The sequence below is a fragment of the Mytilus trossulus genome, chromosome 6 (genome assembly GCF_036588685.1).
Source record: "Mytilus trossulus isolate FHL-02 chromosome 6, PNRI_Mtr1.1.1.hap1, whole genome shotgun sequence".
Classification (NCBI taxonomy): domain Eukaryota; kingdom Metazoa; phylum Mollusca; class Bivalvia; order Mytilida; family Mytilidae; genus Mytilus; species Mytilus trossulus.
The window spans coordinates 90,979,027-90,995,293 of NC_086378.1; the positions used below are offsets into that span (position 1 = coordinate 90,979,027).

At 32.9% G+C, this 16,267-nt stretch overlaps 1 protein-coding gene across 2 annotated transcripts; it reads left to right on the top strand.

Annotated features, from left to right (window-relative positions):
• Nucleotides 1–2,172: 2,172 nt before the first annotated feature.
• On the top strand, nucleotides 2,173–15,496 carry LOC134722214 (uncharacterized). 2 transcript variants are annotated; one of them, XM_063585825.1, is made up of 3 exons: nucleotides 2,173–2,278; nucleotides 12,245–14,235; nucleotides 14,272–15,496. In XM_063585825.1, exons 2-3 carry the CDS (start codon nucleotides 12,264–12,266, stop codon nucleotides 15,342–15,344), a joined length of 3,045 nt encoding a protein of 1,014 aa, XP_063441895.1. In that variant the 5' UTR covers nucleotides 2,173–2,278; nucleotides 12,245–12,263; the 3' UTR covers nucleotides 15,345–15,496. The 2 variants fall into 2 exon arrangements, with proteins under 2 accessions (XP_063441895.1, XP_063441894.1); XM_063585824.1 differs by having other exon boundaries at nucleotides 12,245–15,496.
• Nucleotides 15,497–16,267: the final 771 nt, after the last annotated feature.

Sequence of the window (16,267 nt, forward strand, 5' to 3'; positions counted from 1 at the left end):
GAAAAAATTTGGTTGCTTATATAGGGAATCACTGAAGCGTGACTGGAGCGGGCCCCCTCTTAGGTCAGTCAGTGGGCCCCCACTTATGAAAATTCCTGGATCCGCCACTGCTTATGATGGTCAAATGAGCTGTATACTTTTTGGTGAAAATTAGATTTAAACTTTTTGATTTACGGCACTTTGTAACTAAAACAGGGGTGTGTTTTTTTCACATGTCGCACTGTATCTCAAAAAAGATTCTTGATTATGGCTTAAAACTTTAAACACTTCTTAGTTATATTAATCTTAATATCTGTATACTTTTTGGTGATGATTCGAAATTTCATTTTTGAGTTATTGAGTATTTTGTAAAAAAGGGCCCAGTGAGGGTTTTTTCACATTTTGCACCATATCTCAAAATCGATTTATGATTATTGCTACAAACTTTACACATGTCTTTGTTATATAAATCTTAAGATCTGTATACTTTTTGATTATGATTCAAAATTTCATTTTTGAGTGATTGAGTATTTTGTAAAAAAGGGGGAGTTTATTTTTTACATGTTGTGCCGTATCTCTATAACAATATATGATTATTGCTTAAAACTTTACACACTTCTTTGTTATATTGATCTAAAGATCTGTATACTTTTTGGTGGTGATTCAAAATTTAATTTTTGAGTTATTGAGTATTTTGTTACACAGGGGAGGTTTTTTTTACATGTCACGCCGTATCTCAAAAATAATTTATGATTATTGCTTAAAACTTCCACATAAGACGGCGGGCGTATCATGCGCTCATGGCGCAGCTGTTTATTTTTTGTCCTTTTTCTTTTTTCTTTTTTTTTCTTTTTTGTGTTTTTTTGTGTTTCTGTTTTTTAAATAATGATTCATTTATATGTATATTTTTTTTTCTTTTTTCTGTATTATTATTAATTTCTTTTTTTTCAATTTTCCGTCTTTGGTCCACATTTATATTATATATTTACTAAATAGATATACCATTCTATATATGCATGCTCATACATATATTTTTGTATTATATTGCTATAAATGTTAAATGGAGAAGACTTCATAAGTCTGTTTGACTTGTGTCTTATCCAATTTGTACTTTAACAGAAAACATGTTTAAACTATCACACAACCTTGTAGTTGGTAGTTTAGTTATGCCACATAATCGTCTATCTGGTACTCATTTATAATGCCACACAACCTTATGGTTGGTAGTTCCGTTATAATGCCACACAACCTTGTAGTTGGTAGTTCCGTTATAATACCACACAACATTATGGTTGGTAGTTCAGTTACTATACCACACACTTTGTAGTTAGTAGTTTAGTTATAATGATATTTTTGTCCTGTTCTTTTGATTCATGGCAGATTTTTCATTTTAAAAATCCAACTCTTCCCTCCCCCTCTCATGAAATAGAATGGTTGCACACTTTTCCTGTTCCAAAAGTACAGTAAACAGTTTACTTATAACCCAGTTGTATTCCATCAGTAGAGTTTAACGTAAGTTTATGTTGATAATTTCATGGTATTTTTTTTTAGCCCGGGTAGCACATTAATAGTATATACAGCAAAATTTAATATAGAAAAAAATAATTTATTAATGACAATATACAACAATAATAATTTATCAACGTCTGACCACCAATAATACGTACAGTCATGCTACACATTTCACATTATAAAAGTAAACCTTTTTAAAATTATTAATGCCATTCTTAAAGAATTATAAGAGACGTATAAACTAGTATTTACAAATTTTCAAAAAGCAATTATAAAACAAAAGTTAAATCATAAAACAAATTTACCTCAATTATCGGTATTAAAAACGCCTTATACGGTTTAAAATAAGCTAGCAGGTTTTGGCACATTAAAAAAAAAAAAAAAATGACGAAGAAATGAAAAAGCTTATTATCAAAAACGAAGAATAAATTAAATAGGATTGAAAAGGGACCATATAAACTACCTTAATTAACTTAATTAGATGCTCATATCGTTTAAAAAATGAAGAGATATTTATAATTTAATTAGATAAACATACTTGTATTTTATATTTTTTGACTGAGTCCAGGTGAATAATTACACTCAAAATATGTTATTTATCGAATGAAATTTTTTTTTTATTAAATTGCATTTTCATTTAAATATTATGTTACAAGCACGGATTATGAGCACACTTTTTATGTCGTTTTTAGTTTCCCGCCCTTTTATTTGCAGCCCACGATGTAAACAAAGATGATGAGGATGCTGGAAAGCTTTGACATTACATTTAAATTCAAGTTTTTAAGAGGTAAGAGAAGTAGATTTTTTTGGCAGAAACTAATTGTACATATTATCTGGGGTTTTTTTTATTATTATTTGAAAATTATTTATAAAGTTCTGATGAAGTTTAAGGTTTATGTACCCATGTAAAGCAAAATTATATCCGGGTGAAATTTGATCCGGAGGAAAAAATGTCACAGTAGTTGTTGTTATTTTTTTATCCGGAGGAAAATATTTCTCTGGGATATTTTTTCCTTTGCCGTGAAATTCTATCTGGGTAGTTAACTTATTGAATAGTTATTGGAAAAAAACTTATCCCAAATACTATGAAGTGTATTTGAAATAAAGCGAAATTGATAAAAAAAATTAAGTATAATGGAAAATAATTTCACTAAATATCCTTGAGAAAATTTCCTAAAATATTCAAGTCAATATCGTCCTTTTAAAAAGAAAATTATCATGAAACAAAAGGAAGAAAACCAGAAGTAATTTCAAAGATCGTAATTGTGAAAATAATATCATGATTGAAAAGGGTTAGTGAAATACATGTAAAAGTGAGTTGTTTTCAGATCTCAGTACACATATAAATTTAAAAGTAAGGTAGAAATATAGCTGCATTACTACTGTTAACAGTATTAAAAGAATTTGATTATGATGATATTTTTAACTATATAAATAGAGATGTAGTTGTTGATTATATGGAAATCAGATAAATCATAGCATAACAATATATTGATACAAAAGCATGTTTAACAGCTGGATAGTTTTAACCTGTGAAATGTTATCTGTCTTATTAAATCAAGTTGTAAGTCATCTTTTTATATAAATGAATATATAAAAAATAAGATTCAAGGAAAAATTTCACTATAAAATAAATTCAGAAACATTTTATATTAATATCTTTAAAATATAAATTGCTCATAATTACCTCCCTTTCATAAATTATGCAAATTTGGTCTACCTTTGTGAAACATTTTATAATTATAGTCAGGTATATATTGATTGTGAGCAACTTACATAGTAGTTAATGGGACTCTATTTCACACGGTTCTGTGAAATATAGTACGGCAAATATATACCGGTACATACTATCCGCATAACACAGATAGATTTTCACTCCTCTGGAAAAAATCAACCTGTGAAATACCATGCCTGGAAAAAAATTACCGGGACAAATTATCCTCAGGATAAAATATCACAGAGGAAGAAATAAACCGTTACACCCACAGTGCCTGTGATGTACCCTTCTGTAGCCATTTTTGTACGAATTTTTCAAACATCAATTTTATCAAAACTACAGATATAATGAATAATAGAGACAGGCCATTTTAAACGGTAAACGGAAAAAAAGTCACAGGATAAAAAGTCACAATATCCCTAGGAAAAAAGTCACAGGAAAAAAAATCACAAGAAAGAAAGTCACAGGAAAAAAAGTCACAATTTGTTTAAGACAACTTATTTGTCAGAAATATGTTGGAATGCATATGAAAAAGTCACTATGTACATGTATGCAATAAATAATCAAACTGGAGTTTTTGAATGCATTGAAAAAAGTCATAATATATTTGTATCGGGTTACTTATTTAAGTTATGTAAGTGGTTATTTTTTTAAAACTATATATACTAATAAAAGAATATGCAAGTTTTGTATGAATTTTTCAAACATCAATTGTATCAAAACTACAGATATAATGAAAATTTTTAAAACTATATACATGTATATACTAAAAAAGAATATTGGAAAAATAATGTTCTTTTTTTTCAAAATTGACTTTTTAACAAACAGGAAAAACTGTAGTCTGAGATTACTCTGACGTCCGACGGCTGTTTTTCCAGACAAGCTGGGGCCTTGGGACGTCAGACCTCGTTCCGTATCTAAAAGTGGATATTTGCCCACCCAAAATGGATGCGCTACTTAATCACTTCTGGAGCTGACTGAGGGCCTTGGAATTATATAAATTGGGCATCAATCTCTTCATTTTTAGCTCACCTGGCCCAAAGTGCCAAGTGAGCTTTTCTCATCACTTGGCGTCCATCGTCCGTCTGCGTCCGTCGTCCAGCGTCCGTAAACTTTTACAAAAATCTTCTCCTCTGAAACTACTGGTCCAAATTCAACCAAACTTAGCCACAATCATCGTTGGGTATCTAGTTTAAAAATTGTGTCCGTTGACCCGGCATACCAACCAAGATGGCCGCCATGGCTAAAAATAGAACATAGCAGAGGCGGATTTAGGGGGGGGGGGGGGCCCGGGCCCCCCCTTTTTTAGAAAAAAATTGGTTGCTTATATAGGGAATCACTGAAGCGTGACTGGAGCGGGCCCCCTCTTAGGCCAGTCAGTGGGCCCCCACTTGTGAAAATTTCTGGATCCGCCACTGCATAGGAGTAAAATGCATTTTTTGGCTTATAACTCAAAAACCAAAGCATTTAGAGCAAATCTGACGTGAGGTAAAAGTGTTTATCAGGTCAAGATCTATCTGCCCTGAAAGTTTCAGATGAATCAGAAAACCCGTTGTTAGGTTGCTGCCCCTGAATTAGAAATTTTAAAGAAATTGTGCTGTAAACTGCAAAAATGTTCAGCAAAGTAAGATCTACAAATAATTCAACATTACCAGAATGGTCAATTGACCCCCTAAGGAGTTACATGTTATTCATCTTCGCTAGCCAAGGGTTACGATCCACTCCCGCTCTCTTCACCCTTGGTGGATTGAGATAATATTTCGGAGACACAAGGTAAGGATTTTTATTGGTTGCAGTAGATATTCGCTGCATCCAATCAAAGAGCGCCTATAACATGATCACGTGTAAATGTTGAAAGTGTGTGTAAACAATTGCCACGTGTTTACAAGTCTTTACATCACTAAACATAGGACTATATTTAGTGACAACTTGAATGTTTTTAATCAACTTATAGAAGTTTCTGTGTATGTTTCATGCACAAATGCATGAATATTGACATATATTTTCGTTTCCGGCTTTACCAAGTGGTTAGAATCTAGACGCTTCCGTGTTTTTATCTCCAAATTGAAGAGTTCAAGTGCTACCATTGGTCAAGAATAATTTATTCGGAATGGGCGTGACTTTAAACTTCCGATAGATGGCGCAACATTGATATCACAAATGTTGGCTCAATCTGCCAAGGGTGAAGAGAGCGGGAGTGGATCGTAACCCTTGGCTAGCGAAGATGCATGTTATTGTATTGCCCTTTATAGTCAATTTTTAACAATTTTTTATAAATCTTAGTAATCTTTTAGAAAAATCTTCTCCTCTGAAACAACTGGGACAAATTAAACCAAACTTGGCCACAATCATTAGGGTATTTAGTTTAAAAAATGTGTCTGGTCACCCGGTCAACCAACCAAGATGGCTGTCCCTGAATTGGTAATTTTAGGGAAATTTTGCTGTTTTTGGTTATTATCTTGAATAATATTATAGATAGAGATAAACTGTAAATTACAAATAAGTCTTCATGACCAAAATGGTCAGTTGACCCCTTAAGGAGTTATTGCCCTTTATAGTCAATTTTTAACCATTTTTCGTAAATCTTAGATATCTTTTACAAAAATCTTCTCCTCTGAAACTACTTGGCCAAATGAATCGTAACTTGGCCACAATCATCATTGGGGTATCTAGTCACCACAATGGTCAATTGACCCCCTAAGGAGTTACATGTAATGCCCTTTATAGTCAATTTTTAACAATTTTTTGTAAATCTTAGTTGTCTTTTAGAAAAATCTTCTCCTCTGAAACAACTGGGACAAAGTAAACCAAACTTGGCCACAATCATAAGGGTATTTAGTTTAAAAAATGTGTCTGGTCACCCGGTCAACCAACCAAGATGTCGGCCATGGCTAAAAATAGAACATAGGGCTAAAATGCAGTTTTTGGCTTATAACTCAAAAACCATTGCAATTAGAGCAAATCTGACTGGGTAAAATTGTTTATCAGGTCAAGATCTATCTGCCTTGAAATTTTCAGATGAAACTGACAACCTGTTGTTGGGTTGCTGCCCCTGAATTGGTAATTTTTAGGGAAATTTTGCTGTTTTTGGTTATTATCTTGAATACTATTATAGATAGAGATAAACTGTAAACAGCAATAATGTTCGGCAAATTAAGATTTACAAATAAGTCTTCATGACTAAAATGTAAATTGACCCCCTAAGGAGTTATTGTTCTTTATAGTCAATTTTTAACAATTTTCATAAAATTTGTAATTTTTTTCCAACATTTTCCACTTAAACTACTGGGCCAAGTTCATTTTAGATAGAAATAATTGTAAGCAGCAAGAATGATCAGTAAAGTAAGATGTACAAACACATCACCATCACCAAAACACAATTTTGTCATGAATCCATCTGCGTCCTTTCTTTAAAATTCACATAGACCAAGGTGAGCGACACAGGCTCTTTAGAGCCTTTAGTTTAAAGCCAAAATCAATTAAATTAAAAAAAAAAAAATGCATCAGAGACTAAAATCATTTAAAACAAATCTCAGGGAATTAATATTTTAATGTCATAATGGTCATGGACAGTCAAAGAAGACATGACTCGTACAACGCCAAAAATAAAAGTATCTACAGGCTGTAGGATAGTTAGGAGTTAACCTCTATATTTATATAGTCCAGTCAAACTAAGATTTAACCTCAAACTAATTGCAACAGAAAATGTATTAGTTCTAATCTATAGCGTTATGCCCTTTATATACACAGAAAAAAGTCCCATTAAATATAACTTGAGGAAAACTCAAAATCAGAATTTTCAATTTCCTAGGAAAAAGTAAAATCACAAAAATACTGAACTCAGAGGAAAATCAATTTGGAAAGTCCATAATCACATGGCAAAATCAAAAAACAAAACGCATCAAAAACGAATGGACAAGAACTGTCATATTCCTGACTTGGTACAGGCATTTTCAAATGTGAAATCAAATGTAGAAAATGGTGGATTAAACCTGGTTCTATAGCGCTAACCCTCTCACTTTAATAACAGTCTCATCAAATTCCGCTACATTTACATGATGCGTTAAATAAACAGTCACAATTAATAAAATAGTCAAAATATGGGTACATCAGTCATCATCGTATAACAATTTTAAAATGAACAATTTAACAGGACACAAAAACATCTACTATCTACGAACACATGGATTGATTTGATTGTCTGACGTCAGAAAAAATATATACGTCACATAAATTTGTCGTTCAATGTGCATACAAACAATTTGAAAATTTACATAGGCAATGTACGCATACAGGGTTAAAAAATCAAAAGTATGTAGGAATAAATTACAGAAATAGACCGAGATTCAAACTAGTCCAAAAGTTATACAAAGAATTTATGAGAATCCACTACCATCTACGAACACATGGATTGATTTGAGTGTCTGACGTCAGAAAAATTATATACATGATATACGTCACATAAATTTGTCGTTCAATGTGCATACAAACAATTTTAAAATTTACATAGGCAATGTACGCATACAGGGTTTAAAAAATCAAAAGTATGTAAGAATAAATTACAGAAATAGCCGAGATTCAAATTAGTCCAAAAGTATACATAGAATTTATGAGAATCCAAAAATTGTTGATTCCACTACGCCATTGATTGATTTTTACGTTTGTGGTTCAACGTATAAAGTAATTCATAATAGAAATATATCATAATGACATATTAAAGACAAATTTAACATTGGAAAGGGAGATAACTCTTTCAAAAAATGAGTCTTTTTTGGTCAGTTTTTTTGTTGTTTTTCTTGAAATTTATGTGCAGTATGATACTTTGATGGGGTTGATGTATTTGACTGAACTATATAATGTTCTGCTCATGAAATGTACAAAACCGAAGTCATGGAAGTGTTATGGGTAGTTTTATTTTTTTCGTGAATTTTTCATTAAAGAAATTGCAAATTTGAAGCTTTGTAACCATTTTGAAAAAAAAATGTGAAAATTTGGTAATGTTTATATCTGTATATTATATTATTTCAGCAACTTACTTATCTAAAGAAACTTTAAACCACTAAAAGAAGAATACATGCTTAATTATTTTTATTATATTTGTAATTTTTTACCTTGACATGTTGAAAAATTCAATAAATGGTCAACAAATGAATTATGAAATCTAGATTAAAGCTTGATAAAATATATGAAAACACCTTTAGAGTTGTTTGTTTTACTGTAAAGACCGCTAAAAAATCAAGAATCAATACATTCTGATGAATAGAAGTGGTAAAATTATAATATTGTATCAATTTTTATTGATATTTCTGCCCTTTTTGCAAGAGTTATCTCCCTTTTCAATACAAATCTCCATAGGAATTTTAAATGCTGATTTTTTTAGCTCACCTGGTCCAAAGGGCCTGCCCTGAAATTTTCAGATGAATCAGAGAACCCGTTGTTGGGTTCCTGCCCCTGAATTGGTTTAGGGAAATTTTGCAGTTTTTGGTTATTATCTTGAATATTATTAGATAGAGATAAACTGTAAACAGCAATAATGTTCAGCAAAATAAGATTTACAAATAATTCAACATGACCAAAATGGTCAGTTGACCCCTTTAGGAGTTATTGCCCTTTAAAGTCAATGTTTTACCATTTTTAACCGGATTTTTGTGACAAAAATGTCGGTTATTGATTTGGGGATGCTCGGCGGGCGCCCAGTCAGTCGGTCGGGCGATCGGGCGGGCAGCAATCAAATGTTGTCCGTGCATTAACTCGTGGACCGTTCAACCAAAGCTTTTAAAATTTTAATATGTTGTGACTGACAACTAAATGAAGGTCAAGTTCAATAATCGGGATTTTGACTTTTACTGTTCAGGAGTTATAAATGGTTCTTGAAAGATTGAAAAATGGCGTTTCCAGTCGTGTCCGTGCATTTACGCATGTCCTGTTCTACCAAAGCTTCCCAAATTTTAATATGTTGTTACTGGTGACAAAATGGAGGTCAAGTTCAATAATGACAATTTTGACTTTTACCGTTCAGGAGTTATGGTTCTTGAAAGATTGAAAAATGGTGTTTCCTGTCATGACAGTGCATTTTCTCTTGAACCATTCAACTAAAGCTTTTCAAATTTTAATATGTTGTTACTGATGACAAAATAAAGGTCAAGTTCAATAATGATGATTTTAACTTTTACCGTTCAGTAGTTATGGTTCTTGAAAGATCGTAAAATGGTTTTTCCATTCATGTTGTTACAATTACTCTTGAACCATTCAATCTTACCTTTTCAAATTTTAATATGTTGATTCTGATGACAAAATAGAGGTCAAATTTGATATTGACTTCTTTCACTTTCACCAATCATCAGTAATGGTCCTTGTGATATTGCCAGGACACAAATCTATAATACTAAAAGTACGAGGTCCAATTTGTCAGCCGTCATCACGTGAAAACAACGAAATTACACCACTCCAGGCCCTTTTGTTTTCCATGTAATTAATATTGCCAATAATTAAGAAGTTCCAGGTCGAGTCTGATACCTATACCAATAGTATAATCACCTGTTACTTATACCTTATCTGTATGTTCCGCATCCGACAGGGGCACCACCAAACAGTGTATGCAGGATTAATATGCTATATACACGGGTCATAATCACAGGGTTGACACTGCTAAATTGTCAAATTGTTACCTATTGTAGTATTTTAATCAGTAAGACTTTCTAAGATAACAAAACAAATACTAAAAATCTGGACTAAAAATAAGGCGTGTAGGTACAGTTTTCAATTTGTTAGCGGGCATGAGTGACGTAAAACAGCGAATCAAAGAATTCAACTTAATTTATAACTAATATAGGACAATGCTGTTGATTAAAAAAAAACTCCATTCCAGGACCTTCTGTTTTCCAAATAATTAGTTTAAAAAAGATTTGAAAGCAGAGAAAACTGTGTATCTTATAATAGGCATGATTTTATCAGATGACAATACTAACACTAAAGTAAGGCTTGCGCATAGTTATATACTTTAATTCAGTCACAGACCCGCGATGTCACGGGTGTGTTCTAGTAAATGTTTATAAATCCAGTTTGCTGTCGTTGTGACAGCCTCTTGTTTTAAATTTTAAATATCTTTTACAAATTGACTGGACTAATATATATTTTATACTTATAGACTGGGTATGAGTGGAATAGTAAGTTTATTGCCCAGAGGAGCAACTCATGATTGTCCTGAGAAGTAGCCAAGGGCAATAGTTGTATCCAAGGGATAATAAACTTACTATTCCATGAACATCCAGCCAGTAACAGTCAGACAGTCCACACCAAAAACTTTTTCAACTACTAGTCTGAAGACCAATATTCAAACATTTTTCTTATTAGTCTAAACAAAGTTTTGCAACAACTTACTAGTCCATATAAAATTTTACTAGTCTGGGGCATCAGACTAGTGGCTAATCATGCAGACTGCGTTATATTATATCGAAAAAAGACAACAGACAATAACTGGCGGTGATAAATCAACTAAATTGTATATCATTATATTAAAAAGAAGAAACCAAACCATAACGTTTACTTCATAGATATGTTCAAATGCTAAGGCTACTTCTTGCACTGACGTCAACCCTATACTAGATACAATAGGTAAAACACGACGTCATTACATATATATGTGGTTCAAGTAGTTGACCATTTTATACAATTATTCAGATTTTTCCATGTATGCCAGAGTTACGAGACTTGTACATGTACCATAGTACATACTTTATGACACCATTTTAATCAATCATTAAGATTTCATTAAATATATACATTTTTCCGGGATTGGTAAGACTTTTGACAATATTCTGACTCTTGTAACACAATTTCACCTTTTGTGGCGACACCAATTATTCCTCATTATTAACACAACAGTAGGAATTATTTGTTGAAAGCTTCTGATCTTGTTTTAGTCCAGTCAAACTAAATTTGAATCTCAAACTAATTGTAACAGAAATTCGAAATGTTTTATTTCTAATAAAATTGAGAAAGTAAATGGGGAATGTGTCAAAGCGACAACAACTGGACCATAAAGCAGACAACAGCGGAAGGCGACCAATGGGTCTTCAATGTAGCGAGAAACTCCTGCACCTGTAGGCGTCTTTCAGCTAGTACCTTATTTTTTTTTCAGTTTTGGTTGATTTTCTTCAAATTCATGTAAAATATAATACTTTGATGGGGATATAAGTTTGTATTTGACTATATTATATAATCTTCTGCTCATGAAATGTACAAAACCGAATTGTTATGGGTATTTTCATTTTTTGTGCACATTTTCATTCAAGAAATTGCAAATTTATACCTTTGTGACCATTTTGAAAATATAATGTGAAAATTGGTATTGTTTATATCTGTAAATTATATTTGTTCAGCATCTACCTAGTTTAAAGAAACCTTAAGCCACAAAAAGAAGAATATATATATGCTTAATTAGTTATATTAAATTTTCAAGATTCTTTACCTTGACATGCAGAAAAATCTAATAAATGGTCAACTATTAATGAATTATGAAATCTATGTTCTAGCTTGATAAGAAATATGGAAACACCTTCATGTTTGTATGTTTGTTATACTCTAAGGACGGCTAAAATATCAAGAATCCATACATTCTGTTGAATAGAAGCTTTAAAGATATAATTTTGTATAAATTTTTATTTATATTTCTGCCTTTTTTGCAGAGTTATCTCCCATATAAAAAATGCAAATCTCCATAGATATTTTAAAATGATCTTTTAGTTTTCCGCAAGTAAGATTTTATGGGATTTTTTTCTGTGTATATTTGGGGGATTATGTTAAAGATTAAAACTTCAGAATTTAGAATCTTCTGTTGCAATTACCATGGTTACTTCAAGGTAAAGGTCAAATTTATGCTAGATTAACTGGACTACTAGTATATGATAATTGTTGAATCTTTATCAATCTGTATTGTGCATGTTGTGTACTACAGTTTGTGTGTAATACATGTATAATTACAATAAATAAAACTCATCCTAAATTTTTACCCTTTGTTTTTTTGTGTATTTTCAGATTGATTTGTTATAAAAGAATGGAGTTGAAAGAAGATTTAAAGATAACAAAATCGATTGAAAATTGTTCCTTGAAAGAAAACTATCCAACAAAGAATATGACTTTTGATACAAATCAGAATTGTTGCTTCTCTAACTTAATTAAAACAGGACATTTTGGTGAATACAATATAACTCTGAAAAGTAGAGCAATAGATCAGAACAGTCAGGAGGGCCTCTATAACAACATGAATTACGGCGATGGAGTGAATTATCTAACTTTTGAAGCTATTAAAAGAAATATTCATGATTTGATTTGGGCTACCAAAAAGCCAAAAGTGGAACCATTTTCCTTTCTTTGGCTGTTTCCATCTCGGAGAACCAGAACTAAATCCACCGATGCAGATCATTACTTAGCAGCAATATTAGGTGTATGTTCTAAAAAGCAAAGACAGGAATTGATGAAAGTTAAAAACAAACGTTATTATGACCATGTCCCTTTATCTCTGGCATGTAAGATAAGAAACCTTGACCTTGTTAAATTTCTAGTGGAGTATTGTGATGCTGATGTAAATGGTAACGATGGTGACGGCAAGCCAATGCTGTGGGCAATAGCAAAACAAGAGGAACACATTGTACATTACCTACTCCAAAATAACGCTGATCCGGGGAGAAATGTGGCCCCCACCTTCAACTTGTTGTTGTTCTCAATGAAGATACGTTCATCAACAACAACATGGCCATCATTTGGATATGAAGAAAACTATGATGAGGATGATGAAAAGGAATCTTACGATGAAGACAGTGACGATGATAATGAAGAAGATGAAGATGATAATGATGATGATGATGATGATGATGAAAGTCTAGATGGCCAAGGGGATGAAGGGGATTGGACTGATGTTGATGATGATGAAAGTGACTATATGTCAGATGATGAAGATGACTTTTTAGATGAAGAGGAAACAGAGGAAGAGGAAAGTATGTACGGATCTGATAATGAAGTTGAATGTAGAATAAGACTTGATTTTAAGAACAAGAAGGATGAGAAAATTCCAGTGCCATGTGATCCTAAATTAAGAATCGTTGTATTGTTGATCGCATATGGAGCTGTAGAGAAATGCTCTGAGAGTCAACTGTTTGATATATTTAGAGCTGTGCTACCAGAAGAGAGTACGAATGTTATAGTAATGAATTCTGGGGGACAGTTGTATGAAGCTTGTCTGCCTATATTTCTAGACAAAGTTCCTAACCTAGACAATGTCAGGAATGCTGAGGGAATGTCATTATTAGGGTATGAACTTCTTCATAAAGATTATAATTATAAGAGATGCCAAATCTCAAGTTATATTGAACCAATTTTGGAACAATCTGATGGCACAGAAGTCAACACTGCGAATGTTCTTAAGTATTATTACCTCCCTTTGTTAGAGGATCAACCAGACACTATAGAGACTAATGTTAATACTGTTCTAAAGTCTTGTAGAATAAACCCTACTACTAACAACGTCACATGTGACGACGATTCAAAACCTACCAAGTATGTACATGCTCTTATATTCTTAGCTGCCACTGGGAAGAGCCTGTTAGGAACCTGTTTGGATATGCCCAAGATACCTTTCCATATTAAGTTTGATACTTTAGAGATAGCTGGGGCTAACTTTGCCAAATGGGGATGTTTTTCTGACGCTGTAGATTGCTGGAATGCTGCCAACTGTATCCGACAACAGATAGCTACCCTTAAGAATAAGAATTCAGAGCAAGTGTCAAAGTGGGAGAAGGGTATAGAAATATTGGATGAACTTGCCGAGGAGTTACAGAATCCTTACGAGGATTATACTGACATGGATACTGTATATATAGACTTTGATGAAGATTCTCGCTCCATCATTGAGTCTGTTGAAGAGAGCTTTAAAACTAAGTTGAACACAGGTACTGTACCCGATATTGTAGTTCATTCACCCACCAGGTCAGTTGTATCAAATCTCCACACTTTAACCAGCCGTGACAGAGGCTCTGATAATATCTCTAGTGACAGCCGTGACAGAGGCTCTGATAATATCTCAAGTGACAGTGAAGATGAAGAGGAACTATTACATAAAACACGTATTGCCATTCTCACTAAGAGTGTGCTAATTCACGAGAGACTGATAGGTTACGGATGCCATCAAACTATGAGAGCATTTCATGCTTTAGCAATTGAGTATAAACGTCATGACAAAGTCCAAGAATTTGTTACTGTAATGACCTACAGTTTCCCATACCTTGTTAAGTATATTTCACAAGAGGAATACTATGCAGTGAGCAGTATTACAAAGACTTATACACTGACCAAGTTTATTGACTCCTTCACTAATGTTCTACTTACTGAGACAAAGAGAAGACAGTTGTCATTCGATCTACTGATGGCTATATGTAAATGTTTGTTCTTGCACTGTCTAGCCACTCCAAGAAAACAAAGAGATTTCTCCCAGTTTGCCCCTCTTCTGCTGTCAATCAAATGTCTACATAGATATGAGAAGACAGATGAAGAAGATCGAAGATTTCTACAATTCTTGAGGAAAGTTCTCAAAGATGACATTCGTAATGATGTAAGACAGAGTCTACTTCACTATGTCACACCAGTCACAAACAAAGCATCAGACAAATTAGAGAAAGAAGTATCAGGATCATTAGAGTTAGTGGAAGTCTTACTAAGTTCAGGAGCAGATCCCAATACTTGGGACGAGTTTGGAATGACACCTCTCCATTTAGCCTACCGTATCAGGTCTACTGAATTGAATGAGGTAGTGAATGACCATCATGATAACCAAATGAATATTATCCAAGCCCTGCTGGGAGCTGGTGCTCACACTGACTGTTTAGATGCTGTCAATAGAACACCCATCTGGTATTCCCAGACGTTATCAAGTCCATTATGTCCTGTGGGTACACGATCCTTGCAATGTCTAGCCTCTGCTGTGATTGTCAACAGTGGTGTACCTTATCAAGGACATCTGTCATCTCACATGACCAAATATGTGGATCTGCATAAGAAAAGAGGCAAATTAACAACAGATATTTTTCTAGTGAATCTTCTGAACAATCCTCATAGAGGTCCAAATTTTTTCCAAATGTTTTAGCAAGTTTCATTGTTGTATATCTTCTGAATAGAACTGAATGTTTTAGCAAGTTTCATGGTTTTATATCTTCTGGATAGAACTGAATGTTTTAGCAAGTTTCATGGTTTTATGTATTTCAGAAGATACTCATTAGATTCATTGTTCAACTTTCACTTGTTATATATTGTTACATGCATAGTTTTTACCTCACATATTCAAAAGGTCAAATGATCTATATAACCAGATAAATGTAGCTTGCCATCTTTGATCTTCAACATCCTTGCTAACCCAAATTAGAGAGTCAGTGTGCCATTTTCATGCTCATATTGCATTGTATTCTGACAACTCAATTGAAAATGTCTTCAAGTAGATATAAGAAAATGTGGTACAAGTACCTGAATGAGACAACTCTACATCCAAGTCACAATTTGTAAAAGTAAACCATTATGGGTCAAAATACGGTCAAAACACGGAGCCTTGGCACTGAACAGCAAGATATAAAGCGACCCAAAAATTACTAGTGTGAATATTGTTTATGCATATTCAGAACTAGTTACTTAAGTTCAAGTGTCAGGTATTTTATGCATATTCAGAAATAGTTTGTTAAAGATTTCATTCATATTCTAGGCTAGTTAGCTTAAGATCCAGTGGCAGATATTTCATGCATATTCGGGACTTGTTAGCTGAATAACTATTTAGCTGAAGATCCAGTGGCAGATATTTCATTGTTACTCAGGAATAGTTAGCCTAAGATCCAGGGGCAGATATTTCATGCATATTCAAGAATAGTTAGCTTAAGATCCAGTGGCAGATATTTCATGCATACTCAGGAATTTTAAGTTTAAGATCCAGTGGCAGATATTTCATTCATATTCTAGACTAGTTAGCTAGATCTAGTTGCAGATTTTTCATGCATTTTCAGGACTTTTACACTTTGAGATTCA